This window comes from Kockiozyma suomiensis (assembly GCF_038497685.1).
Source record: "Kockiozyma suomiensis strain NRRL Y-17356 unplaced genomic scaffold V2V93scaffold_4, whole genome shotgun sequence".
Taxonomy (NCBI): domain Eukaryota; kingdom Fungi; phylum Ascomycota; class Lipomycetes; order Lipomycetales; family Lipomycetaceae; genus Kockiozyma; species Kockiozyma suomiensis.
In genome coordinates this window covers 98,155-122,693 of record NW_027117667.1, presented here as the reverse complement: position 1 = coordinate 122,693, position 24,539 = coordinate 98,155, and the positions used below count along the sequence as shown (strand labels likewise).

The window sequence follows — 24,539 nt, the reverse complement described above, 5'->3', positions numbered from 1 at the left end:
TAATATCACAATTTCAAATATCGAAAGTATTTAAAGAATCAAAACGCCGCTGCTATGGCTGGAATACACTTACTCATCACGACAATGTATTACAAATGCAGACGCGGCTGCACAGATCCAGGTCGAGTCTAATCAACAAGCTATCAAAAACTTACTATGGCATACTCTAGATTTGTTTAGAAAAACGTGCTCAAATTATAGACCAAAATATAACCTCAAATAGCAACATAAATACACGCAAAAACATATACAACCATGAAAAAAGAGCATCAATTTACAAAATCCCTGCTTTTACCTTTTTGCATCCATATTACTCCTCCAGCTCTTTCTAATTTTGTGCTTCAACTGCAAACTCACTATACTTAAGCGTTCTGGGATCGCAAGTACTTGCCGACAACAATGCAATGGTCGCGCTCGTAAGGCTCGAGGGTCAATTGCTCCTGCGGCTTGACGCGCTCTTTTCTCAACTTTTGGATCTCGCTGGCAAACACGGTCTCGGCATCGACAGTCGAATCGATACAGTTGGCTTTAATAGAAATAACAACGCCACCACCGTCCTTCAAAAACATGTGCGAGTTGAGGGCAATGATACGAGCCTGATCAGGCTGTGCGACGTCGGCAAAGACAACGTCAACCATACCGACAAGCATTCTGTACTTTTGCGGGTGGCGAGCATCCTCAATGATGGGAATAATGTTAGGTCTCTTCTTGGCCATGGTTATCAGATCACGACCAGATCTGTGCGAAAACTCGACGGCATAGACGATTCCCTCGGGGCCGACAACGTCCGAGACGTGACTGACAGAGGTACCGGACGCAGCTCCAAGATAAAGAACCTTCTTGCCAGGAGCAATGTAAAGCTCGTCCAAACCACCCATGATACCAGCAGCCAACTTTGATCTAAAAGGATTCCACACACGGTATTCGACCTTAGTAGAAACTCCGTCAGGAGTGGTAGCAGGGACATCGATCGAGATACGCTTCTCTCCGTATACGGATTCGCCGGGGGTCAAATTCCGGGTGACCAACATATCTTCCTTTCCACGGGCGATAAAAACACCAGCGTGTCTATGGGGCTCAATGATCACCTTAGCTCCTCCCCTTGCACCACCGGAGGCACCACCACGGCCACCTCTGCCACCGCCACGTCCACCTCTAGGGCCTAAAAAAACACTTTGTTAGCGATCCAACCTCATAAAATGAAACAAATAAGCTAATTAAAGGTGTACCTCCACGAGCGCCTCCACGTCCAGCACCACCACGGCCGCCTCCACGACCACCTCCGCGAGAAAATCCTCCCCGACCACCACCTCTGTCACCGCCTCCACGGGAAAATCCTCCACGACCACCTCCACGGCCTCCTCTAGGTGTGAAAGCCATCTTCTCTATTTATATTTTGAGAAAAAAAAATTAAGTGTGCTTGACGAGACGATGGAGCACAAATGGGGGATGAGGATATCAATAAGAGATGGAACAGTAGCTCTGAATTTTTTCTACTGATGCTACTCGAGAAAAAATTTAGAGTTTTTTCTCTGCTCCCATACTGAATTATACTGTTGCTGAATATTTTAGCGTATATACTGTCACTAAAAAGCAGACTGGTAACCCTACCTTAAATTTCTAACACCCGAAATCCAAGTCCTGTGGTCAATCAATGTATTCCGATATAGTTCATTGATTTTCAATTCAAGAGTAAGGCTTTATTATTTACGAATTGGAATTTGCTATCAAGCTGGGCAGCCTGAGCAGTCTGCTAAAGGCTACACAATACAGCTATGAAGATAGAGCCCTTACCCAATGAGCATAGATACCCTTGCGCACTCTTGCTAGTTTACGAATATAGCGGTATATAGACGTTATTTGCAGCTATAATACACTATAGAGAGCTACAGACAGCTATACGAATACATTCCCAGTCTCGAAAAAATTACTGATATTTATGTTAACTTCATTGGAGATGTATGCGAAGGAAGAGACACTACCTTCTCGACGCCGCACGAATCTACCAGGATAGTGCCTCCAGAACTCATATTAGCACGTGCGAAGTCTTGTTTAGGAAAAATATGTTGCCCTGGCAACGCCACAGTCAATCTGTTTATATTGAGATTCGGGCCATACTGCAGAACCAATGCTAAGAGTAAACAATCATGTCATGATTCGGCCCACTCGCTTACTTGTTCTCGTATAAAGTCCAGCTCCCCGTCCGTTTCTTTCCTTCTTTTTTTCTTTTTTCTTTGCCTTCATTTTATATTATTAGCACCCACCAACCTGTATTTTTAATATCACTTTTTTGGCTTATTTCTCTAGTTGGAAAAATGTCTTCTTCTTGCTTGTCTCTTAACGGTGGCCGTGATTTGGAATCATGCGAGCGCGACGCAGAGCTTCGCAGCCATAATGCGCCTATGCCCAAGCATATCCGCGACAGCTACTTGTCATTTTTCAGCGTCCGCTTTGCATGTGCTAATCCAAAGGCTCTGGCACATTATCATGAGTCCAAAATGGGCTTTCATACTATTGCGCGGCGCGAAATGACAAAGGACTGTAATCGTGGAGTGTGCTCCGAGGTTGTCGGCAACGGAGGCGTCACGTTTGAGTTTCTCGGCCCTCTCATGCCGGCCGTGCGTAACGACAAATTTTCCATCTCAGGTGCTGAATTTGAGGAGCTTAAACGCGTCAATAATTTCCTTGAGGTGCTGAGCAATCTACCGTCTTGCTGGTTCAGTAACTAACTTCTCATTTACTAGAAACACGGCGAAGGTGTAATCGATGTTATGTTTGAAGTCACAGAATGTAAGAAAATTTATGAATGGGCAGTTTCTAATGGTGCAATAAGCATCATGAAGCCGACATATTCGAAAGACTCCAACGGAGCGGTCCTAATGGCAACCATCCATACGTACGGCGACGTCCAGCATACTTTTGTTCAAAAATGCGAGTACTCCGGGCCTTATCTTCCCGGATACACACTTTTGAATAACAAAATCCCGCTGAACCTTGACAAAGATCATGACGTGCCGTTTTGTGAAATCGACCACTGTGTCGGTAATCAAGACTGGGTACAGATGGATAGCGTCTGCAATTTTTACCACAAAGCGTTGGGTTTTCATAAATATATCACAGATGATGACTATAATGTTGTCACTGAGTATTCTGCGTTGGAAACAACGGTGATGGCTTCAGAAAATGACCGCATTAAAATGCCGATTACTATGCCGGCTGTTGGAAAAAGGATGTCGCAAGTCGAAGAATATATTCGGTACAATAATGGTCCTGGAGTACAGCACATTGCTTTACGCACAGACAGCATCATTAAGACTGTCACTGAGATGCGGCGTCGCGGTGTCGAGTTTATCAATGTCTCTCCAGAATATTATGTCGATCTTAAGCAGCGACTTGCTGCCTACAAAGGAACTCCAATGAAAGAAAGTTTAGAGGAGCTTGAACGCCTGAGTATTCTCGTCGATTTCAATAATGACGGATATTTGTTACAGCTCTTTGTCAAAGACCACATTTCAGCCAGACCAACTGCTTTTTACGAGATTATTCAACGAGAGGGAGCTCGAGGATTTGGAGGTGGAAATTTCCGCGCCCTCTTTGAAAGTATTGAGCGCGAGCAAGAAAAAAGAGGAAACCTGAGAGAGCAGTCACCCGACAAGGTTGACGACATTTTGCTCAATTAAAAAGACCTTTTGCATCATTTTGCATTAGCTTTAGTGCTTGAGATTCCCCTGGACGATTGCCTTCAATTTCGACTTTCGAAAGAGATTCTGTTACATCAGTTTTTTGTGTTCTGTTGCTTAGTTCTGTCCTGTTGCTCTGTTGCTTTATCCTTTTTCGTATTTTGCTAGTTTCTCTCTTGGATCATTGTTTTGCTTTCTATGCGTAAGCATGTTTCCTTCTGTTTTTGCTGAAGTGATTGTTACCGTATGAGTTTTCGGTTTGGATGGCCGCGTTTGCGCTACCGTGGTGGGTTGTATTGTTTAATAAGACCAGTAGCATTGCTACTTGGCTCATAATAATAGCTATAAGCAAATAATCTTTTTTATAAACTGTCGAAAGTAGCGTAGACTGTCATGACTAGCCTGTAGATCAAGCAGATGTAACAGATGTAGAAACGGTGGTGGACCGAGACGCGTCAGCCGTATCACAGCAAAGGTGATCGGCGGCACGCTCGCTCATCTACTTCGCCATCATAAACACCTGACTTTGTCAACTTCTGTTCTTGACAGTCCGTTTACAACATCACAAGCCGCCATGGATAAGTCTGACTCTACGTCGGGCTCTAGCTCTTCTGGCATATTACCACCCTCCTCACCAACCACGTCGGCCCAAAACCTCATCCCTCCCCGCTCGCCCACCTCGCCTTCGGCAGCCCGCGGCCGCGCTCGCTCGTCGTCGATCGCAGAAATGCTCGCCACACCGCCGCCACTCGCCTCGGCTGCGCCTCTAACTTCGTGGCAGGAGGTTTCTCTCGGATCACTTATGCATCATGACAAGCTGCTTTCAATTACAGGCGATGTACCAGTCGCGACTGCGTATGAGAAGATGGTTGAAAACGGCTTCACCTCCCTGCCGGTCCTCATGAAGCCTGGCGTTGACAACACTGTAGCAGAAAGTTTTGATTACTCCGACATCACGTCTCTTTTGCTTCTTGTTATGGGTCATTTGAAAATGAATGCAGGCGCGACTCAACCAATGAATCTTGAAGAAAATGTTCGAAAGGCGCGCGCCGGCTTCGATGTGCCGGTTAGCTTTGTGCTTGATCTGAGCCCACGGGAGCCATTCATCACTCTGCAAGCCTCGGATACGATTTCAACTGCTGTCGAGTACTTTGGGCGCGGTCTTCATCGACTTCTCGTAACCGATGACGCCGAGACAGAGTTTATGGGCCTGCTTTCTCAACGTCGTCTTGTTCGTTATCTGTGGGATAACGCCCGATCGTTTAACGATATCGAGCCAATTTTCCAGTCTACGTTACACGAACTTGGTATTGGCTCTAGTAAAGTTATCTCAATTGCAGGCGATAAACTGGTGGTTGAAGCATTTGAAAAGATGCACAACGAGTCCGTATCCTCATTGGCCGTTATCGATGCCGAAAGTAATCTGTTGGGAAATATATCAATTGTTGATGTTAAGCATCTCACTAAATCTACTTCTGCGCATTTACTGCAAGTTACCTGTCTGCAGTTTCTGACTGTCATTCTAACTGATCGTGGACTTGAGAATGGCAAGGATTCCTTCCCTGTGTTCCACGTTACTCAAACCTCCACGCTGGCACATACAATCGCTAAATTAGTAGCAACGAAGTCGCACAGGTATATGACTCTCCTTCATTTTTTTGGTATTTGCTTTGGATATGCCACTGACTGGATCCTACATAGAATGTGGATCGTGCAAGGGAATCACCAGGCATTTGTTTCATCAAGCCCTACATCTAGCTCATCTCAAATTTCCTCTCCCAGTCTCCGAAATCAATCACCAGCTCCACGCTCTGCATCACCAAAACTTGTACCAGTAACTTCTCCTAGCATGGGTGCGCGTGGTCGTGGCGGCAAGCTAGTCGGTGTCGTCTCGTTAACTGATATTCTGTCTGTGCTCGCCAAATCTGCTGGTAAGGGAGACGTCGATCCGTCAGAGGCGCGAAGACAGCGACGGCGGAGTTCGTCGAGTAGCGTTAGGTCCTTTACTTTGGACAAAAATGCCAGACGCAGTGTTAGTATCGAAAGAGGAGCATATGCTCCCAGAGGATCCGTTGACAGAGGATCCAGAAGATAAGCTCATTATTTCATTACAAGTTTCGGGATTACTTTTGCATTATTTTTTGTTTGATTAATGTTATGTTTCATTCTTTATAAAAAAATTGACAAGGAGGAGGTCTTTTGGTTCCGGAGGATAGTATGCGAGAGATAAAGAAGAGACCGGAGAAAAAAGAAAGACTCCCCCTCAAATTTCTGATTATTGTGCCTCTGATTAGGTGCTGCTGTAAGTTAATTGTGGAAGAGTCGTTTGGATACTACTAGTGTGGATGCTTTTAAAGTGGATTAATGAGGGACCTTTTTGTATATCTATCTGTCAAGTCCAGTACAAATTGCTGAAATTCAAGATATTATCAAAAATTTTTGATGATTGTAGCCTCGTGGTCCCGTGCGGCGGTCCAAATTTATGCAAGCGCCGTATTACGTCATCGAGTCGTATAGACATTTTAGGCTGCGTACTATACTAAAAGCAAGAGCAGATAGTTTCAAAGTATTTACCAGTTTGAGATTGGGGAGAGGCAACATACTATCCCTAATCGTTTCAGTCCTTCTCTTTAACAAACTACATCTTTGGCAGAACGACCAGTTATCGCTGGAAGGTTCTAAACCCTTAATTATTAATCAAACCTTATTAAGTGTGCCCTTATACCTTTTTTTTATAAATGAGTGGAACTCTCACACCACTTTAGAACGCAACTACATATCTGCAATCAAGTAAACAATTTCCGGGGAAATGTCAGCAGATTTACAGAAGAAGGAGGAATTCTTTCAGCCTGTGGGAGAAGCTGCTGAAGAAATCTCAAAGAAGGAAGACGTGGACGAAGAAGGACCGGTCGAGGATACTGCCTCTGACGAGCCTCAGCCTATACAGGAGATTGAATCGCTTTGCATGAACTGCCATGAAAACGGCACAACAAGGCTGCTGCTTACGCGCATTCCATTCTTTAGAGAGGTTATTTTGATGTCCTTCTCTTGTCCGCACTGTGGGTTCCGAAATTCAGAGATTCAGCCTGCTAGTATGATTCAGGAGAAAGGCTCCAAGTATACGTTTTTGATTGAGAATAAAGAGGATATGAATAGACAGGTTGTTAAATCCGAGTCTTGCGACTGCTCATTTCCATCCATCTCTCTTGATATCCCTCATCAGCGCGGCCAGTTGACAAATGTCGAGGGTCTGCTAACTGAGGTTCGTGATGATATTGCGGCAGACCAGCCTGTGAGAAAGCACACCGATCCAGAATCATTCGAGAAAATCGAAGAGTTTTTGGGTAAGATTAATGATATGGTTGAGGGTAGATCGTTTCCATTTTTGCTCATTGCCGACGATCCATCCGGAAATAGCTGGATTGAGTTGTCGCCTGGCGAGTCGCATACAAAGTGGTCGAAAGTTGAATATGAGCGCACCCCCGAGCAAAACGAATCTCTTGGTCTCGTGAATGCGGATGCGGAAGAAGACCAAGAACGGCCGGAGACTCCGCCTATTTCTAATGACGAAGTGCATACTTTCCAGGCTACCTGTCCTAGTTGCCTTCGACGATGCGATACTCACATGAAGATCGTTGATATTCCGCATTTCAAGGAGGTCGTCATTATGAGTACTGTCTGCGATACATGTGGATACAAGAGTAATGAGGTCAAGACTGGTGGAGAGATACCGCTCAAGGGTCGCAAAATCACATTAAAAGTCGACGATCCTGAGGATCTTGCGCGCGATATTTTGAAGGTATGAAGCTCTTTTTATCTGACTTGGCAAATTTATGAACTGCTTGCTAATTTTTTTTTCTATCAGAGCGAAAGTTGCTCGCTCAAAGTCCCTGAGCTCAACTTAGACCTTACTGCAGGTACACTTGGTGGCCGCTTCACGACCGTGGAGGGTCTGCTGCGCGAAGTTAGCGAGCAGCTGGACACACGTGTGTTTAACGAGCAATCCGACAGTATGGATGATGCCCGCAAAGAGCGATGGACCAAGTTTTTGAGAAATCTGAATGACGCTATTGATGGTAAAATAAACTTTACTCTGATTTTGGAAGATCCATTAGCTGCTAGCTATTTGCAAAACGTGTATGCTCCGGATCCAGATCCGAATATGACTATCGAGGAATTTGATCGGACTGATGAGATGAATGATGATTTGGGTCTTTCGGATATGCATGTATAGAGGGTGGTTGTAAAATAAGTTGGTGTTAATATGTAGGATTTACATGTCAGATGGTATATAAACGAGGCAAAACAGCAAGTAAAAGATAATTAATCTATTCATTAATATCTATTCTTCCAGCCTGTTTAGCAAATATTCGACCTCCACTTTTTTTGTCAGCGGAATAACCCAGTTCTCATACATTTCCACTACAACCTCGGCGTCTACTTTAGTTGCCTTTCCAGGAGCGTTAGGCGTCATGGGATCAATTCCATAAGTCTCCGCCTTCAACTTCAAACGCGCTAATACTTGTTTTTCAACTGCTTTGTTTGTAATGGCGGCGTCAAGCCCTTCGATATCCTTCGCCTTGATTAAAGCAGTCATATGCTCTCTTTCCGTCAGGAACTTGGCTTCGGCGACAAAACGACCTATGTGGTGGTTAGATTTTATGAATAGCACAAATTCAGTAAATTGAATGACGAACCAAAGTGTATACGTCTAGAGAGTGATCTAAGGCACTCGACATCACACAACGAACTACTTCCCAAATTCTCTTCTTGTTCTCCTGAAATACAGATTCTCGGAACAATATCCTTGGTGTAGAATTCTCTGATGGTGTCATTCACAGTAACTTTATTGGGATGTGGGAAGAGTACCGGAGGATACTCAATTTCAGGTAGAATAGGATCTGGAAGGCCATTTGGAAAAAAAGGAATTTCATCGGGCGACTGATATCTTCTAATCTTTGCTATTCGACATTATTAGCACATTTAAAAAAAAAATAATCTCAAAAGTTGAATGTAGATATACCATGCACTATCTCTTCCTCGCGAAGAAGCCAATCCAGGAATGAGCCATCAAAATCAGGAATATTGAAAGCGCCCTTTTTGTAAATCGATGGCTGTTGAGGATATTGAGCTCGTTCAATCAAATTAAACACAATGGTATCCTCCATTCTAATCAAAACATTGCGAATATTTCGCAGATCGACGACGGTTTCTGGTCTTAAGAAATCCATTGTTTGACGCTTGATTGTGCGAAATAACTTATCAATCGTTCAGTGGCGTCTTGTTTCTTGTTGAGCTATTATAAAATTTCAATCAGCAAGATCCGGACTGCTATTTGAAAAATAAGGTAGAACACCAGCGACTACGAGTTGTGCTTTTTTTTTGATGGAGAAATGGATTTGATAATGAGGATAAAGAAATCGTATTCGCGCAGCACTTGAGCCGCGTGTAATCGACGAACTCAAAAATTAATTCAAATTTATATCACTAAATCATAGTTGGTCAATAGATCATTGATTTGAAACGAGGATGTCTCTGAGCAGGCAGCACAAATAAGTAGAACTAGCTGAAGCAATCACATCTGCTTATTGGTTAATCCAGGAATGGCGCCTAAAAGCAATTTGTTGAACATTGTGTTTGAAGGCTGCTGCCACAGCGAGTTGGATAAGATATATCAAGCTCTCGAAAAGCTAAGAATAAAAGTCGATCTTCTATTAATCGGCGGGGATTTCCAGGTATTTATTTATTTATTTATTTATTGATAAATTAGTTTGTATTGCACTCGTGCTGATACGTCCGTAGGCCGCTCGAAATTACAGCGATCTCCAATGCATGAGTGTACCCCCCAAATACGCCCGACTCGGTGATTTTGCAGATTACTACTCTGGCGAGAAAAAGGCGCCAGTATTAACAGTTTTCGTGGGCGGAAATCACGAAGCTAGTAATTATATGTGGGAGCTATTCTATGGCGGATGGGTTGCTCCTAATATATATTACCTAGGAGCAGCGAACGTGATCAACTTCAAGGGAATTCGAATCGGCGGTATGTCTGGGATTTATAATGAGCATCACTATTCCATGGGCCATTATGAGTTAATACCATATAGAAATGATACCAAAAGATCAGTTTATCATGTACGACAATTTGACGTTATGAAGCTATACCAGATCTCGTCGAATGTCGATATAATGATTTCTCATGACTGGCCCGCAGGTATTGAGCACAAAGGCGATCTTGATAGACTCTTGAAGCGAAAACCGCATTTTAAATCTGATGTTTCCAACAATGAGTTAGGTTCTCCACCAGCGATGACACTACTGAAGCATATTCGACCGAAGTATTGGCTTAGCGCTCATTTGCACATCAAATATGCAGCGATAGTCAAACACAAGAAAAAAGAGAAATTAGAGGAAAATGATACAGCTAGCAGAGATCAGTCTGTATCTACGGCTCCTGCGCCTAGAGAAGTTGAACGGCAAGGCCTCGACCGTACAAATTTTCTTGCGCTAGACAAATGCCTTCCCCGCAGAGAGTTTCTGCAGGCATTAAAATTCCCACGAGCATCTGAAGTCGACGACGAGCTATGCTTTGATCCAGAGTGGCTGGCAATAACAAAAGCTACCGAGCCTTACATGTCCCTTGAAAGAGAACAACCGACCCCGTTTCAAAGCAAGGAGAGCAGAGACGCGCTAACCAAAAGAATACAAGAAAACAGAGAATGGGTTGAGGAGAATATAGTTAAGACTGGAAGACTGAGAATTCCTAAAAATTTTCAGATGACCGCTCAACCTGTGAAAAATCGGCATTCCAGCTTATTACAAAATTCACCTCAGCGTAAGTTTTACTTTTTTTCATATCAATACTATTCTGAGCTAACAATTTTTTGGGTTAAAGCTATCGAGTACAAGAATAACCAAACGCAGGAGTTTTGCGATCTTTTACAAATTCAGAATCGAATTTATAGAGGCCATTATAACGGACAGCCATCATTTCCGGAATCAAATGACCAGCAGCCAGACGATATTGAAGGAGAGGAGATTCTTGATCAGTCTTAAGTCAATTCTTAATTATAAAAATAATTCTAAATACAAATAACGCCACAAAATATAATGTCTTTCAAACGCCAAACCCGAAAATGTAAACTCCGGCCCATTATCATCTCTTACTGGCAGTCTTCATCATATCCAGTAAGCTCATACCACCTTCCTTCTTCCCCTCTCGTTCAGCTTTTGCTTTTGCCAGAATCATTTGTAAAGAGTTCTGTTTTCGCGCTTTCTGTCTTTTCTTACTTGAAGAGCCAGTTGAGGATTTCTCAGAATTGGGAGTATTTTGAGGCGTTTGGATAGAATCTCTGAGATTATTAGACAGTTGCTTTCCTGGAGTAGATACTGGGGTCGAGATCTCGGTTGAGACTGGCGCAGCAGATGCATGTAGATCAGGGATCACGAATCGAGTGACTTTCTCACAGGAAAGACAGACATAGCATAACAATTGTTCGTTTTTTCCGAGCTTCGAAAGACTGGATTCACTCTCTGTTTTGTTCGATAGCGGCTCTCGTAACGACATATGTTCATTCGCATGCTTTAGCCGTTCAAGTCGTTGTCGTCGATCAAGTCTCTTCTTAAACACTTTCTTCTCAGAGGTCTTCCTGTTATGCAGTAGCATAATAAGTAAATTATACCCGGGAATCCAAACTGCGTTACACGCAGAACATGCCGATCGTTCGAGCTGTACCGGCAGTATTATATTATTAACGGCAGCAGATTCGACGAAGCGCGCATAAATATGACTTGAAATCGCAGGTGAAGTTCTAGCAAGAGAGTGTGCAGCTGTCTGAAGATAAACGAGTGAGATAGATATCTCTGAATCTGTAGATTCCATGGGCTATCTATGTATATGGATGGGGTCATGAGATTTGTCAAGATATGTTTGTAGATGGATGGCTTGGAAAGATACTGATGTGGAATTTTAAGGTTTTGTGTTTCTCCACCGGATATGACATTGTATATATAGAAGAATCTGTACTTCATAAATATAAAGAACTATACCGTCAATCGATAATCGCGAAGTATTTAAATACAGTAAAAATAATAATAATAATAATAATAATAATAATAAAAAAGACATTAAAACCAACCAGCTAGATAGCAATAGCGAAATGTACGTCCACGTTCAAAATTCAGACTTCACCAAACAAAGAAGAATGAATTCTGCCGCAGACAGATGAATACCATAATGGAGTAGCAAATATGTAAGTAAATGCTACTCCGATATCCATCATTTATAATATTCGGGAATCGTTTACCACTGATCGCACCTAGAGAGGTCGTACGTGTGGAGATAAGTTCCCATACTACAAAATCTTATAAGCTATTCACATGCACTATGAACAACTAATAATGCTCGCATCTTAGACTCCTGAGTCAAGAATCCCTTGATGCTGTAACGAAAATGGACTAGAAGGAATGAAAACGGATGATTTGCAATGAAAATACTTTCCCAACGTAAAAAAAAATATATAAGCATGAGAATTATAAATGACAGAAATAATTTTATTACATCCCAACTATTGCATTTTTCTTTCCCTTTTTTGATAACCTGTTACATCGCCACTCTAAGCCTTGCCACTCGCCTTTCGGGAAAGAAGAGCTTCACGGTCCTTGTCGAGTTTCAACTTGGTGATAACAACCTTGGAAGGGTGAACCGAGACGGGGACTGACGAACCATCGGCCTTGTCCTTGGTCAACTTCTCGACCTGAATGATGTACTTCAAACGGTAGACAGAGGTGACTTTACCCTCTTTGCCCTTGTAAGATCCCCGAACGACGGAGATCTCGTCGTCCTTGCGGATTGGGATTGATCGAACCTGTAACGCAATCTATTAACAACTATCCTTTTCGGCTCTCTCAATTCTGGCGCCAAAAAGGTACTCACTTTGTACTGCTCTCTCAGCTCCTTAGACAGAGGTGCCGACATTATAACTCTCTTGACCGACGACGGAGCGGCGAAGTGCGCCTTGCGCGACTTGCTGCGAGAAGAAGAAACATCTGTCGACAAAAGATTAGCGCTCCGAACCAGGACAATCTCGATATAAAATAATTGCAGAATATAATCATTGATAAATGCTCGACAATAAATAGAATAGCATACCCTTAGAAACCTTCATTGTGTGTGTATTATTTGGTTGAGTTGCTGAGACTTCACTAAACTAGGACCCAGGTACGTTCGATCTCACTCGAGAGACTGATTCACGAAGTTAGTGTGGCAGCCGCAGTCGGGTTCATTTAGCAGTCACAGAGTAGCTGATAACCCTACAAATTTCAACCCTACGTTTGATATTATATTACATAATAATTTTGTTATATAAGCGATATAAATATACCGAATAATATTCTGAATAAGGAGAGCCGCACGATATCTGTGCTCGAATGCTTCTATCAATATCTAATTCGTACACTCTTTGTTATACCCTCTCGAGTCTTGCGCAGCAGTCTCGCCAAAAAGGTGACTGAACACTTTCAAGTATAACAGCGCGCACATAACGAAATGTCACGGCGGCAGCAAGTTTTGGCGTCATATAGAAGTCTCTTGCGCTCCGCGCAGATTGCATTCAACCGTATGTATTCTCAATTATATAGTTCTCATTTTGGATAATATTTCGAGTAATCTAACGTGTTGACTACAGAGGATATTAGAATGCGCGTGGCTGCGCATCAGCAAATGAGAGCGCAATATGAAGTTGGCAAGCAAGAACTGCAAGATAAGAAAGAAGACTACGAGGAAATTGACAAGCGGTTAGAGCATGCAGCTGGCGTATCTTTAGTATTAAGGAGTAATATCGCACAAGGAGTATTACAAAAAGGTGATGAGAGCAAACATAATGAGCCAAACACTCTTACAGCAGAGTTGGATGATGGACCGACTGCTACGACAGAGCAGGGAGTTTTTAGTATGTCTTTCCTTATTTTTATATATTTTTTCCTATCGTGGGACAAAGTGTTGACCGTTAAATCTAGAACTACGATTACACAAACACTCCGAGCTAGGCGACAACGAGGCTGTTAAAGGCGGGAAAACGAATCTTGCTGGCCGTGGCAAACGCATAGATTGGAGTCAAGTCAGGCAATAATTGACAAAACATACGTCTTTTAATGATAGGCGCTGAGCACTATTAGTTTACTGTAAATAAATTTCGATATCTCCTTCTGTCGGTTATTCTCATTTTTGATTTAAGACTACATTATATATGAACAGATTTATAAAATAGGAAATAGAATTCAAATTCACGCGCAATGCGATTCATTTAGTATTTGGATAACCACACCTGGCAACACACCACATGATTTTGATAAGCGCCTCCAATGATGCAGCACAATATGCTAACCCGCATATTCAGACAGAGGACCAATATTCACAATGCAAGCTACTTAAAACGTAGTAGTTCTCATACAAAACATATTTACCTATAAATGCAGACACGATATTACATGATACTAACAATTGAAATCAAAATGAATAAAATCAAAATGAATAAAATCAAACGAATAAAGAGATGAGACTTAGATGCTCCCAAAAAAACGGCACTGGGTACACATTTGTTATAGTTCGTTTAGAGATTTTGTTTCGCAAGAGCAGACGCAAAAGCACTACGAGCTCTAATGATGTGGCCGTATTTATAAAACAGGACAGTTACAGGTGCTAGGAATAGAGCTACAAAAGCCCATAACGAGGTTGCCCAGTGAATTCCCATGCGATTGTACACTAAAGCGTAATGTTAGCTACTTCCAAGGCAAAAACATAAAAAGAAGCAGGTGTATGAAACAGCTAGAGAAAAATAGGAATCAGAGAGAGCACATACTTGCAGGAGCAAAAAGAGGAAAACTAGCAGCAATAAGACTACGCGTGACGCTCATAATTCCATGCGCACTGGCTGCGTAGATTTTATAGCAATCGGTAACGTAATTCAGAAAACCAATGAAAAGAGAGGTAAATCCAACTCCAAAAAAGATACCACCAAGCATAACAACTTCATTAGGTACTCCAGGGTAACTTGTCCAGGCTAGCCAGAAGAGTCCTATGGGAATAAACCAACCCGAGAACATGGTAATAAACAATCGATCCTGTTCAAGCGTGACTTCCTTGTTCTGCTTGCGAAGCTTCTGCACGTGTATGTCATATATATAGTGCGCTATTGTGACACAGACGGCTCCCAGACCGACTAAATTGTTCTGTTAGATGCTGAAGAGCTGAATGACAATAGATTGAAAAGTGTACGTACTAGGTAATAACATGAGACCTCCTTTACCGGGGCTCAACCCTCGGACCTGCTGGAAGATGATAGGGAAGGCCAGGAAAAACATGTAGAGCAAGCCATACATCATGCCAATATATAGACAAATAGCGGCAACTATAGGTTCTTTATATAGCATGATCACGGGTCGAAGTAAAACATGTGTCACAAAACTCTTAAAGTCTTTATCCTCAAGTTCGTAAGCCGCGACAGCGTTATGTCCTTCCTTTCGCATCTTTCGCGCCCGCTTCATTAACAAGACAGGCCTGAAGGTTTCAGGAATGGAAAAAACAAGGATAATGAGAACCGTACCAGCGAAGATGGTATTCACCCAAAAGGCAAAGCGCCAGTGCATATGAGAAGTTGCGATATATCCGGATATGAAAGGCGCACACAGTGCGCCCATGATTGTAGAGCCGCAGAACAAAGCGACCGCACGACCGCGCTTGATGGGATCAGCATAAATATCAGCAAAGACACCTCCAGAAACGGCAATGGGACAAGTTGCGAAGAGTCCCTGTAAGAATCGAAAGGCGACTAGACTACCGATATTGGGAGCCACAGGGCAAGCCACGGAAAAGATAAAGTAGAAGGTAAAGGCGGTCACAAGAATTGGGCGGCGTCCAATGTGCTCTGACATAGGCGCATACACCAGCGGACCAAGGACATAGCCGACCATATAGAGAGAGACGAGTAAACTGGTCATTATGGGAGCGACACCCCACTCTTCACGAATTGCCCCGGAGATACCAGAGGTAATTGACGAGGCAAAAGTAGAATTCAGCAACGAAAGAATGACAGTGATTGCAATCAGATTTTTTCTGTATGGAGGCAAGTTTCGCGGGTCTTCAGGGTCTCCTTCCTCAAAATCTACCAAAGTGGGAGCACTGTCCTCCTCCGAAGACGCAGGTCGGTTGCTGGCAGATTCCTTTTCCGAGTACGCTTCTAGGTTTTCCGCGTCGACTTTCTCAGACGCAGCACGATGAGTCCTGTGGCCGGAGAGCTGCGAGTGAGACGTAGGGACTTTGACGAGTATCTCGCGATCACGAGAGACATAGCGGTGCAAGAGCAACTCAGGGTCGGTTGCTGACTCTGCCACGAGCTCTACCTCGAAGTTCGTGGGGATCTCCTCGGAAATGGGGTCATGGATAGCGACAGGCATTGCTGGGAGTTAGCACAGGATGGAGGAGGAGGGCTGCATGTGGCGTCAGAAGATACTGCGTGCTGCGAGAAGACAAGAAGAGAAAAAGAAGCCAGAGGCACCAGCGCGATACGAAGCAAAGGGTAAACTCCGCAATTGCGTCCGCTGCTTATACTGAACCCTTCGGCTATTGTCCGCCCGCTGCCATCTGGGTGTGTCTCCAGCCGCTGCTCTTTATGCTGTAGCTCCGGAACACACCTTATCCGGGAATATGAAGCCGCACGTCGGTAACTGTGCGGAATCGGCCGACTTCTTGCCCAATCGGGAATTGTCTATACGCTCTCTAATCGCTATTCAATCCTTCTTCTCTAATTGCTGTTTAATCGTTGTTTATTCGCTGCTGATCGCAACAACACTTCCACACATGCACAGGTTGCGTCCGATGCCCAGCAGCGCGACAGGCTCACCGGTCACCAACCCCGCGACCCCTCGGTCAAGCAGGCGTAGCAGCACAACTGGTTCGTAGCCTGCCCAAAACACAACCACCGCTCTCTCGCGTCGACCCGCAAACACCGCAGTCGCCTCTGATCCACCTCCCAGCTCGCGTGCTGCTAATCTTTCAAACCGGCAAAGCATAACCCGCGCACTCTGCGGCTGCACGTGGCTTCCGACTATGATTCGCGCTCCGCGTCCAGCAAACGGCTTCCTCAGCAGCCCCGGATCTCGAACATAGTCGCATGTCGTCGGTGGAGTCCGCTCCTTCACCTCGAATTGTACTTTTGCGGGCTCGAGAGGCTGGAGGCAACGTGCGTATTTCATGGCTTCTCGTTTCAAAGTCGGCGATGTTGGAATAATCTGCTTCACTTTCACATACGCGAATGACTTTCCAGACCGCGACGAAGTCTTGCATGGTCCCAGCCAGTAGCATTGATCTACCTCCAATACTCCACCGTGACCAATGACGCTAGCCTCCAAAATATCTGTGCCTCGCTTCAAGCTGTCGACGTCAGACGTTAGAAAAAAAAGCGGTGCGGCAGGCGTTTCGCAGACTCTAACTTCATTTTTCAGAGACCAGCGCTCGAGACGCGAGGTCGCCTTGCGAATGTGCAATATATCTGTTCGAGATGGTTCTTCGAACCAATCTTCTAGCGACCCGTCAGATAGTCGCTGATCAGCCTCACTGGGAGTATGGATCGTGCTATCTTGAGACTTCCATCGCTGCAAGTTATCGTGCAGATCAGGATAACTGTTTCGCACCCATAGCCGCGCAAAGATGTTCAACAATGCATGCAAATCTTCAAGATCATGAAATTCGACAGATCCTTTGATAACCAACAATGCTTTTGCATTTATTATATCATGACGTGTGCTGTAACTATCATGAGATATTTTAAAATTCTGTGCATAGACTGCTGTACAAGCACCCCACTCTGTCTCTGATATACTCCTGATCCGCATAAACGCTTTTGAACATTCCTCAACTGCATGTAACGGAGTTAAATACGTATCTATATCATTACGGAGCATATTCCCGTCAGATAATGTGTATGACGACGCCCCAGAATGATTTCTCACCGGCATGAGTTTCCGATGAGAAGGTAAATCATTCCACCACTCGGCCCCATTAACATCTGCTAATATCAAAGTTTTTGTGCCAAACAATCGCACAACTCTGAACACTTTTGCCAGGTTGCTCTGAATCTTCTTCGTCTTTTGCTTGCGCGGCACACGGACTACTACCAACGCAGGCATCCATAGCTCCATAGCAGCGAGAAGACCAGCCATACCAGCTGTTTTCAAATCAAATGCGATAATATGCATATTATTCATGATTTTCTCTCCGCGAATACTAGTCGTATAACTCCAGGAGAGCGTATGTTCTTTTGCAGAAGTGCTTTCTGCGTCTTGAGGTGCACTCGATATCGGATCTAAACGTAAGTCATTTGGCATCTCGCTTCGACAATCCGGACCTGGCATCGTAGGACTAAAGACTTCAGAGGTCTTGTGCAGAGCAGACAAGAGTATTTCGTGAGGACTTGGCGATTTTAATGTATTGCTGGTGAACGGACTTCTGATGAATGATTCTGTATCGACAACGAGGACCGTCATATGCTGATGAGGTGGTAGCCGGTGCAATCCCTCCATGTTGATAACCGGGTCTATGACAAGATAATAGAGAGAAACGCAGCAATCAATATATGCTAATAGCTAAGACCTTGCGATATAGTGATTGAAAGGAGACTCGCCACGCCTTGTTTGCAAGCTGCATTGGCTCAGAACTCACGTGGCAAACGCCTCTCGATTTTTGTACAATCAGAGCCCAGAACTAGAAGTTCTGTAGGTTCTAGACATCTGTAAAGATTCTTATCCGATTGATAATCGAATTCGAACTTTTGCTACGTCGTTAAAGGTATGAGGGCGAGAAACAGCAACATCTTAGGTTTGCTGCTCCTCAATGTTATAAGCACGCAAAAGCCTGTGCGCCATTGAATTGTTCGCCATGATTCAATTTGTAAAAGTTGATTTGCGACAAATTAATCTAAAAATAAATTTCTATCCAGACAAAATCGGCTCACTTAACGAAAATGTAGAATGACGCAGATCATCTCCGCTTCGAAACTGGGAATAACGCTGAAAGTGCCCAAGATTGTAGTACGTCATCGCTACCTTTTGTGTTCACACGTCGTAGATTTCACAATTCCCAACACGTTATGCAACTTTACGAAGTTCATTCGAGATCCAATATATAGAACATATTACTCAAATACCGCAATAACTCTGATCGTCCTCTCCTTCTTCTTCGCGGAGGTCAGGCCTCTCTTTTATAGACCAAATGCACGCTTTATTCCCATTGAACTCCTCTTCCACCAAAGGCACAATAGAAAATAGCAACGACTATAATGAACCTCCTTCAGCTCCTTTCATTAGAACTCCGTTCATTTTGCAAGGAAAATTAAGATATCTCCCGCCTCACATCCAATCTCTGTCGTTTCACTACAAGTCATAAGATATCACTACAATTCGCGAAGTAGGTAATTTTAGGGGTATTTTGTTTTGATTTTAAAGTGCCGAACCTCTTTCCTTCTCTACAATCTCTTTTCTTCGACCCCTAATTAATATCAATACTATTGTTTATTTAATAGAGTATAGTTAAAACAGAACCACAAAAGCACACGTTTACACCAGAGTACACCCATAACCCTCCAGCCATATATATAAAATCAAAGTTATGCAAAAATAAGTGTCAAAGCGAGGCCGTCCAATTATTCCAACCAAATAGAACGAGCAAAAACTAGCAGTACACTGACGACTTTTACTGAAATGTAACATAACAGCAGTGCACTTAATTATCCAAAAGAGAATTCATTTCATCGAAGAACATCGACAATTTCCTGGCAATTTAACGGCTCACTCAATCAATCACCTGCCCATTGATCCCACCGAACTGTCTGTCAGCCTCAACACAATGCCCTTTACCTTGATCAATCGCAAAACTCACAAAAGCTGAGTCAACAATCATCGATAAATTACCTTCCGTCGCGCCTAGCACGACCCATCCAATTGCTCCACCCATCATACCCACGACATATCCATATAAACTTCCACCATTCACATCCTGTGCCGCATGAACCCATGCTCCAAATCCCAGCGCAAGAGCAGTCAACGCTCGCGCAGATGACAGCAATATCTTTGACAACCGGTACGCTGACCAAGAGTTCTCGTACGACGAATTCGGACCAAGGTCGATATATCTCAAATTTGAAATACCTCGCGACGCCGGAAGCAGTGGCTGCACAGTTATCGCTGAAAACGACAACGTCAAAGGATTCACAAGCGCATTGAGCGGCCCAGGAATCAAATTGGCAAAAAATGTAACGACAACAGATATTAATCGACGAGGGAGCACCAGAAGCGGAAGCCGAATAAGTAAAGCGACCAATGATGCAAAGCAAATAGTTCCAGAAAAACCGGTACAAGATCGAATCAAAGCAAAAGAGAGGATAGACCCCGATGGCAAATGATTTAGCTCTTGTCGATAGAAATACCATTGAGCGACAGTAGTCGACGTCGAAACTCTGCAAAATATTAGTACTCTTTCTCTCAACACAACAAATAAGCCACGTATACACACCTTTGAACGCCAGAAAACACTCCCCAAGTCCATAAATACATAAAGATATACCAAGCACCGAGCGCCCATGAATTCTGATCAAGAATCCACATCGAAATACCAGAACTCCCGACAACAATCTTTCCCCGCAAAAACACGCGAGCAAACATAGCAAACCAAAGCCAAGAGAATGCAACAAATGACACTAACGTGCCAAGACTTAACACGATCAAAATACGATTTTCGGCTAGAATTTTGCACGACAACTGCACAATGCCGATAGCACGTCCGAGTGCGCTTCGTGTGCGGATCGCCATCCAAACCCACACAACAGCAGAAACAGCAGGAACTAAGCTAGTCCATCGCATAGCCTTGTCCTGAACCGAATTTCCACCCCAGCTATCTCGGTATGACATGATTAAAGGATACATGGTAAGCCCAAGCAAGCAAAACGGAATCAGGACTATCAACAGCGACAGCACCGGACGCACACATTTTTGCAGCAACACAAACCATACAGCAGAAATACAAATAGCAAGAAAAGTATCCAATGCCAGAATAGACAGCGAGCCTCTAATAACTGTAAATATGCTATCGGTGAGCTTGATGGGCGCAGTCACTTCAGTCTCCAGCCAAATGGTGAACGAGGTTGCAAAAAGACAGCACATGGAAAGTAGATATAACTTTGACCAAAAAATATCCTGAGCTCGCGCGATCTCGGCACTATACAAAACTGGAGGAGTATACTCTTGTCCGAGTACAGGCCCGCTTGGTCGCAACCGCGCACTTTCCGACAGTACATTATGACCTGAATCAGAGCGTGAAGGCTCTGTCGGATCAATCGTATCTTGAGGGATGACAACGTCCCCACTCGGAAACCCGCCTGGCATTTCATCCTCCATATCAGCATTAGCGTGGCCTATGTCTGTAAAGTCAGATAAATCGCGCTGCCTTATATGCGCGTCGCGCTGTTCGCCATCTTCGTATTCATCTAAATACACATGCCGGCGTGCATTTGTAGCATTCATAGTGGCAGCCGTCATGTTACGAGGGTATGGATTCTCTTTGAAACGTAATCGTGGTGGCGGCGGAGACTGCTGTCGAGCGCGCGACACTATACTTTCTAATCCAACACTTTCCATGGAATTATGAGATAATGTCAGCACTCCAGATTTGCTGCCATCGTCAGCGCCCTTGCCGTCGTTAGCTTCTTCTTCGGCTATACGTATCTGTAATTGCGAACCACCAGCATCCTCTTCTTCTTCTTCATAGGGCTTCCAACTACTTCGGATAGCAGAGTCTGCACCGTAAAGATGACCGGTGTATGTACCAGTCATTCGGTCATCTGCTTCCTCCTCATTTGCCTCGTCAAATGCGCCATTAAGAGTGAGGCGACTGTTCGCCATCGTATTGTGACCTGTATTTGTAGCGCCAATAATACTATTGCCGGCAGCAGGAGCATATCTTGCAAAGATACTACGTCGACCTGAAAATAGTCGACTAGGATTCAGACTATGCGTGCCATTCTGCATAATAGCAGGCTGATGCGGATCGTCGTTACTCCCAATGGTGCGCGCATCGTCCTCGTCCTCATCTTCTTCGCGTAGCTCCGCATGACGCGACATGCCAACCCGTCCTCCAGGCCACGTCCTTCCAGGTGAATTCAAGGCGCGAGAACTCTCATCTGCTTCCGGAAGAGTTTCAGCGGCAGAATAGAAGAGACGAGAAGAGCCCGGTGTCGATTGCGAAGTTGCGTGACGCGCGTAGGCGGGCGCTCTGTACGGATTGCGTGCAGCTGATGCAGCAGTTGACGGAGTAGACGACGCAGAGGAAGGCTCTGGCAATGAATCATGACCGCCGCTCCGCGGCTGAGATGTGGTCAGGAACTTGGAAGCGTCTGGATTTGGGATGTTAGCGTGTGACTCTTCTAACCAGCATAAAGACGGCAACAAAAATAGGACAGCCATACATTCTGAGAACATGACCAACAAATCCCGCAAGTTGCATCTGATACAACTACAGGGCGATGCAAGTGTTTGTTGTATGTGTAGTTATGGTCTAGCTGAGTTGTGTGGGAGGAGGATACGGGCCGTGACCGAGCCGTCAACGTGAAGTGGAATTGGGACAAATCATGTGATGGCACAACCGCCCTAACAAAGGTTGCACAAATTACAGATACAAGATAACATAAAGATCTACGATTTAATAATGAACGAAAAATATACTCAACTACTTTGATTGATAGATACCTGATACATCAAACATACTAAACTTTTGCTCTATCCTGACAATATTAGTCTAGACAAAAACGAACAAATCATTATAACAATTTACAATAAATGAAGCAATGCAGATAAAAAACCATAACTTGAGCCCGAACATGCCCCGCAATGACCAACAGTCGCACAATTTTTTAAGCGCATAAACTAAACTCCCAACCTTTTTTTAACAATAATACAAAGAGAACAGAGAAACTTAAACTTTCAATCGCCTGCCGAAAAAAAAAGAACATAGCATAGCAGAGTAAAGAGCTTTTGCTATTACACATCTAAGCGCTGATAGCAGCGGCGATTTCCGAGTTCTGATCAGCATGGTACTCGCGGATAATTGAATCAACATCGTCGATGTTCAAAGGTCGAATATCACCAAGAGCCTTGATCTTGGTAGTAACTTCCTTGCACTGAGCATCGGTGAGGTTGAGATTCAGCTGATCAACGCGCGACTTGATGGCGTTCCATCCGGTCAGACGGTTAGCAAAGTGAATATAGCGAGTAAGACCAAAGTCAGATGGGTCAAGAATTTCATAGGTAGAAGGGTTAGCAAGAATAGCCTTGGCGTGAATACCGGCCTTGTGGGTGAAGGCGCAGAAACCAGTAATGGGGTTGTTGAAAGGGATGTTAATCTGGACCGACTCGGCAACAAGGTTCTCAAGATCTCTCAGCTTGTGCAGCTTGTACTTGGAGAGAACATAGTCACGATCAGCAGCGATCATGCGAGCCATAAGACCACCGAGCGAAGTAATTCCGTTACGCTCACCGATTCCGAGGACGGAGACATCGATGAAGGTGGCACCAGCCTCAAGAGCAGTGTAAGCATTGGCAATGGCACAACCGGTGTCATTGTGGAAATGACACTCAATCTCGCAAGAGACGACAGATCTCAATGTGCGAATGAGGTCATAGACCTGACGCGGGTTGGCGCAGCCAACAGTATCAGCAATACCGACACGGTTAACACCAATTTTGTCAACGGTGCGGTAGATGTTGAGGAGGTCGACGAGGTCGGAGCGGAAAGAGTCCTCGGAGGAAAACCGGATCTCGATGCCATGCGACTTAACAAACTCGATAACCTCAATGGCCGACTTGGCAATGTAGTTCATGTCCTTGCCGTGGGAGTACTCACGGAGGAACTGCGAAGTGCCAATGACAACGTCAACACCGTCGACACCAGTCTGCACAGCAATGCGGGCGTCATCCATGTGGCATCTGATGTGGGTAAGAATCTTAGCCTTGAGGCCAAGCTTGCAAATGGCCTCGCAGTCAAGCCTGCTCTGCTCCGACGCAGCGGGCGAGGTGAGCTCGATGTAGTCGACACCAAAATCATCGAGAGCCTTGGCAATAGCAATTTTCTTCTCAGTGTCGAAGAAGGCGTTAGCAAATTGCTCACCCTCACGAAGAGTTGACTCGATGAGCTTAAAACTGGAGACATTCGAGAGGAAGTCAGACGGGTTTGGGCCATAGGGGTTCGACTTGACCTGTTCAGGCTTAACTGCCTCGCCGACTTTTTCAAAGGCTTCTAGAAAAGGATTAGAAAAAGGAATCAAAGAGCAAAAGAGTAGAGGAGCTCGTACCTGTGGTAGCAGGTGGCATTGCGGTGTAGTTTTAAGTGACGAGCAGGGGAAAGCGCGAGAGGACGGGGACTGTGATGGGAAAAAGCTGAGTGAGGGAAGTTTGCAGCATATTTATGATTACTTAGGGCCAATTACTCACAAGAAAAATTTTTGGCAATAAACCCGTACCCTAGATTACACTCGGTCTTGGTCCCGTGACTGACATGCCACAACGAGACGGAGAAGGGCGACGGGCACCAGAGATTCTGAGTTTTATTATTGCAGATGTCAAAAAGAGAAGGCCGCTTATGATAAGTATTTATTAGGCTTGTACAGTGCTGATTTGGCACGCTTGACAACAGAAACAGCAAGTAGCAGTTTTGCACTGACGCGGGGGAACCTTGCGAGTCGTATTCTAGACCGCTGCCCAATCAGCTTCTGCGGAGTCAGCAGCACGAGCATTAGTCGCTCTTCCTCACCAGCATCT

The 24,539-nt window shown here is 44.4% G+C and overlaps 13 protein-coding genes across 13 annotated transcripts; 5 read left to right on the top strand and 8 right to left on the bottom strand.

The window, feature by feature from the left end:
• Positions 1-75: 75 nt before the first annotated feature.
• Positions 76-1,464, bottom strand: V2V93DRAFT_366156 (rRNA 2'-O-methyltransferase). Its single transcript, XM_066909259.1, has 2 exons — positions 1,230-1,464; positions 76-1,162 (listed from the first exon to the last, which is right to left on the bottom strand). The coding sequence occupies exons 1-2, from the start codon at positions 1,378-1,380 to the stop codon at positions 363-365; spliced, it is 951 nt and encodes a 316-aa protein (XP_066766843.1). The 5' UTR covers positions 1,381-1,464; the 3' UTR covers positions 76-362.
• A 492-nt stretch (positions 1,465-1,956) lies between these two features.
• On the top strand, positions 1,957-4,030 carry V2V93DRAFT_366155 (Glyoxalase/Bleomycin resistance protein/Dihydroxybiphenyl dioxygenase). The gene is made up of 2 exons (XM_066909258.1): positions 1,957-2,690; positions 2,745-4,030. The coding sequence occupies exons 1-2, from the start codon at positions 2,316-2,318 to the stop codon at positions 3,678-3,680; spliced, it is 1,311 nt and encodes a 436-aa protein (XP_066766842.1). The 5' UTR covers positions 1,957-2,315; the 3' UTR covers positions 3,681-4,030.
• A 193-nt stretch (positions 4,031-4,223) lies between these two features.
• V2V93DRAFT_366151 (uncharacterized protein) lies at positions 4,224-6,123 on the top strand. The gene is made up of 2 exons (XM_066909257.1): positions 4,224-5,315; positions 5,382-6,123. Exons 1-2 carry the CDS (start codon positions 4,255-4,257, stop codon positions 5,773-5,775), a joined length of 1,455 nt encoding a protein of 484 aa, XP_066766841.1. The 5' UTR covers positions 4,224-4,254; the 3' UTR covers positions 5,776-6,123.
• Positions 6,124-6,326: 203 nt separating this feature from the next.
• V2V93DRAFT_399683 (ZPR1 zinc-finger domain-containing protein) lies at positions 6,327-8,019 on the top strand. Its single transcript, XM_066912563.1, has 2 exons — positions 6,327-7,479; positions 7,546-8,019. Exons 1-2 carry the CDS (start codon positions 6,490-6,492, stop codon positions 7,912-7,914), a joined length of 1,359 nt encoding a protein of 452 aa, XP_066766840.1. The 5' UTR covers positions 6,327-6,489; the 3' UTR covers positions 7,915-8,019.
• Positions 7,887-9,148, bottom strand: V2V93DRAFT_366148 (chorismate mutase). Its single transcript, XM_066909256.1, has 3 exons — positions 8,704-9,148; positions 8,378-8,641; positions 7,887-8,321 (listed from the first exon to the last, which is right to left on the bottom strand). The coding sequence occupies exons 1-3, from the start codon at positions 8,909-8,911 to the stop codon at positions 8,023-8,025; spliced, it is 771 nt and encodes a 256-aa protein (XP_066766839.1). The 5' UTR covers positions 8,912-9,148; the 3' UTR covers positions 7,887-8,022.
• An 18-nt stretch (positions 9,149-9,166) lies between these two features.
• Positions 9,167-10,787, top strand: V2V93DRAFT_366146 (DBR1-domain-containing protein). The gene is made up of 3 exons (XM_066909255.1): positions 9,167-9,415; positions 9,483-10,515; positions 10,576-10,787. The coding sequence occupies exons 1-3, from the start codon at positions 9,284-9,286 to the stop codon at positions 10,734-10,736; spliced, it is 1,326 nt and encodes a 441-aa protein (XP_066766838.1). The 5' UTR covers positions 9,167-9,283; the 3' UTR covers positions 10,737-10,787.
• V2V93DRAFT_366144 (uncharacterized protein) lies at positions 10,705-11,641 on the bottom strand. Its single transcript, XM_066909254.1, has one exon. The coding sequence runs from the start codon at positions 11,560-11,562 to the stop codon at positions 10,837-10,839; it is 726 nt and encodes a 241-aa protein (XP_066766837.1). The 5' UTR covers positions 11,563-11,641; the 3' UTR covers positions 10,705-10,836.
• A 501-nt stretch (positions 11,642-12,142) lies between these two features.
• Positions 12,143-12,911, bottom strand: V2V93DRAFT_366142 (60S ribosomal protein uL24). The gene is made up of 3 exons (XM_066909253.1): positions 12,832-12,911; positions 12,616-12,728; positions 12,143-12,547 (listed from the first exon to the last, which is right to left on the bottom strand). Exons 1-3 carry the CDS (start codon positions 12,845-12,847, stop codon positions 12,296-12,298), a joined length of 381 nt encoding a protein of 126 aa, XP_066766836.1. The 5' UTR covers positions 12,848-12,911; the 3' UTR covers positions 12,143-12,295.
• Positions 12,912-13,063: 152 nt separating this feature from the next.
• Positions 13,064-13,979, top strand: V2V93DRAFT_366139 (uncharacterized protein). Its single transcript, XM_066909252.1, has 3 exons — positions 13,064-13,297; positions 13,367-13,630; positions 13,698-13,979. Exons 1-3 carry the CDS (start codon positions 13,228-13,230, stop codon positions 13,808-13,810), a joined length of 447 nt encoding a protein of 148 aa, XP_066766835.1. The 5' UTR covers positions 13,064-13,227; the 3' UTR covers positions 13,811-13,979.
• A 39-nt stretch (positions 13,980-14,018) lies between these two features.
• On the bottom strand, positions 14,019-16,317 carry V2V93DRAFT_167716 (major facilitator superfamily domain-containing protein). Its single transcript, XM_066906916.1, has 3 exons — positions 14,960-16,317; positions 14,540-14,899; positions 14,019-14,442 (listed from the first exon to the last, which is right to left on the bottom strand). The coding sequence occupies exons 1-3, from the start codon at positions 16,131-16,133 to the stop codon at positions 14,291-14,293; spliced, it is 1,686 nt and encodes a 561-aa protein (XP_066766834.1). The 5' UTR covers positions 16,134-16,317; the 3' UTR covers positions 14,019-14,290.
• Positions 16,318-16,502: 185 nt separating this feature from the next.
• Positions 16,503-18,257, bottom strand: V2V93DRAFT_378931 (uncharacterized protein; the record flags this gene model as incomplete). The annotated part of the gene is made up of 1 exon (XM_066911986.1): positions 16,503-18,257. The coding sequence occupies one exon, from the start codon at positions 18,255-18,257 to the stop codon at positions 16,503-16,505; it is 1,755 nt and encodes a 584-aa protein (XP_066766833.1).
• Positions 18,258-19,524: 1,267 nt separating this feature from the next.
• Positions 19,525-21,113, bottom strand: V2V93DRAFT_322077 (uncharacterized protein; the record flags this gene model as incomplete). Its single annotated transcript, XM_066907384.1, has 2 exons — positions 19,525-20,186; positions 20,243-21,113. 2 exons carry the CDS (start codon positions 21,111-21,113, stop codon positions 19,525-19,527), a joined length of 1,533 nt encoding a protein of 510 aa, XP_066766832.1.
• Positions 21,114-22,443: 1,330 nt separating this feature from the next.
• On the bottom strand, positions 22,444-24,141 carry V2V93DRAFT_366133 (HMGL-like-domain-containing protein). The gene is made up of 2 exons (XM_066909251.1): positions 24,074-24,141; positions 22,444-24,018 (listed from the first exon to the last, which is right to left on the bottom strand). Exons 1-2 carry the CDS (start codon positions 24,090-24,092, stop codon positions 22,772-22,774), a joined length of 1,266 nt encoding a protein of 421 aa, XP_066766831.1. The 5' UTR covers positions 24,093-24,141; the 3' UTR covers positions 22,444-22,771.
• Between the last annotated feature and the right edge of the window lie 398 nt (positions 24,142-24,539).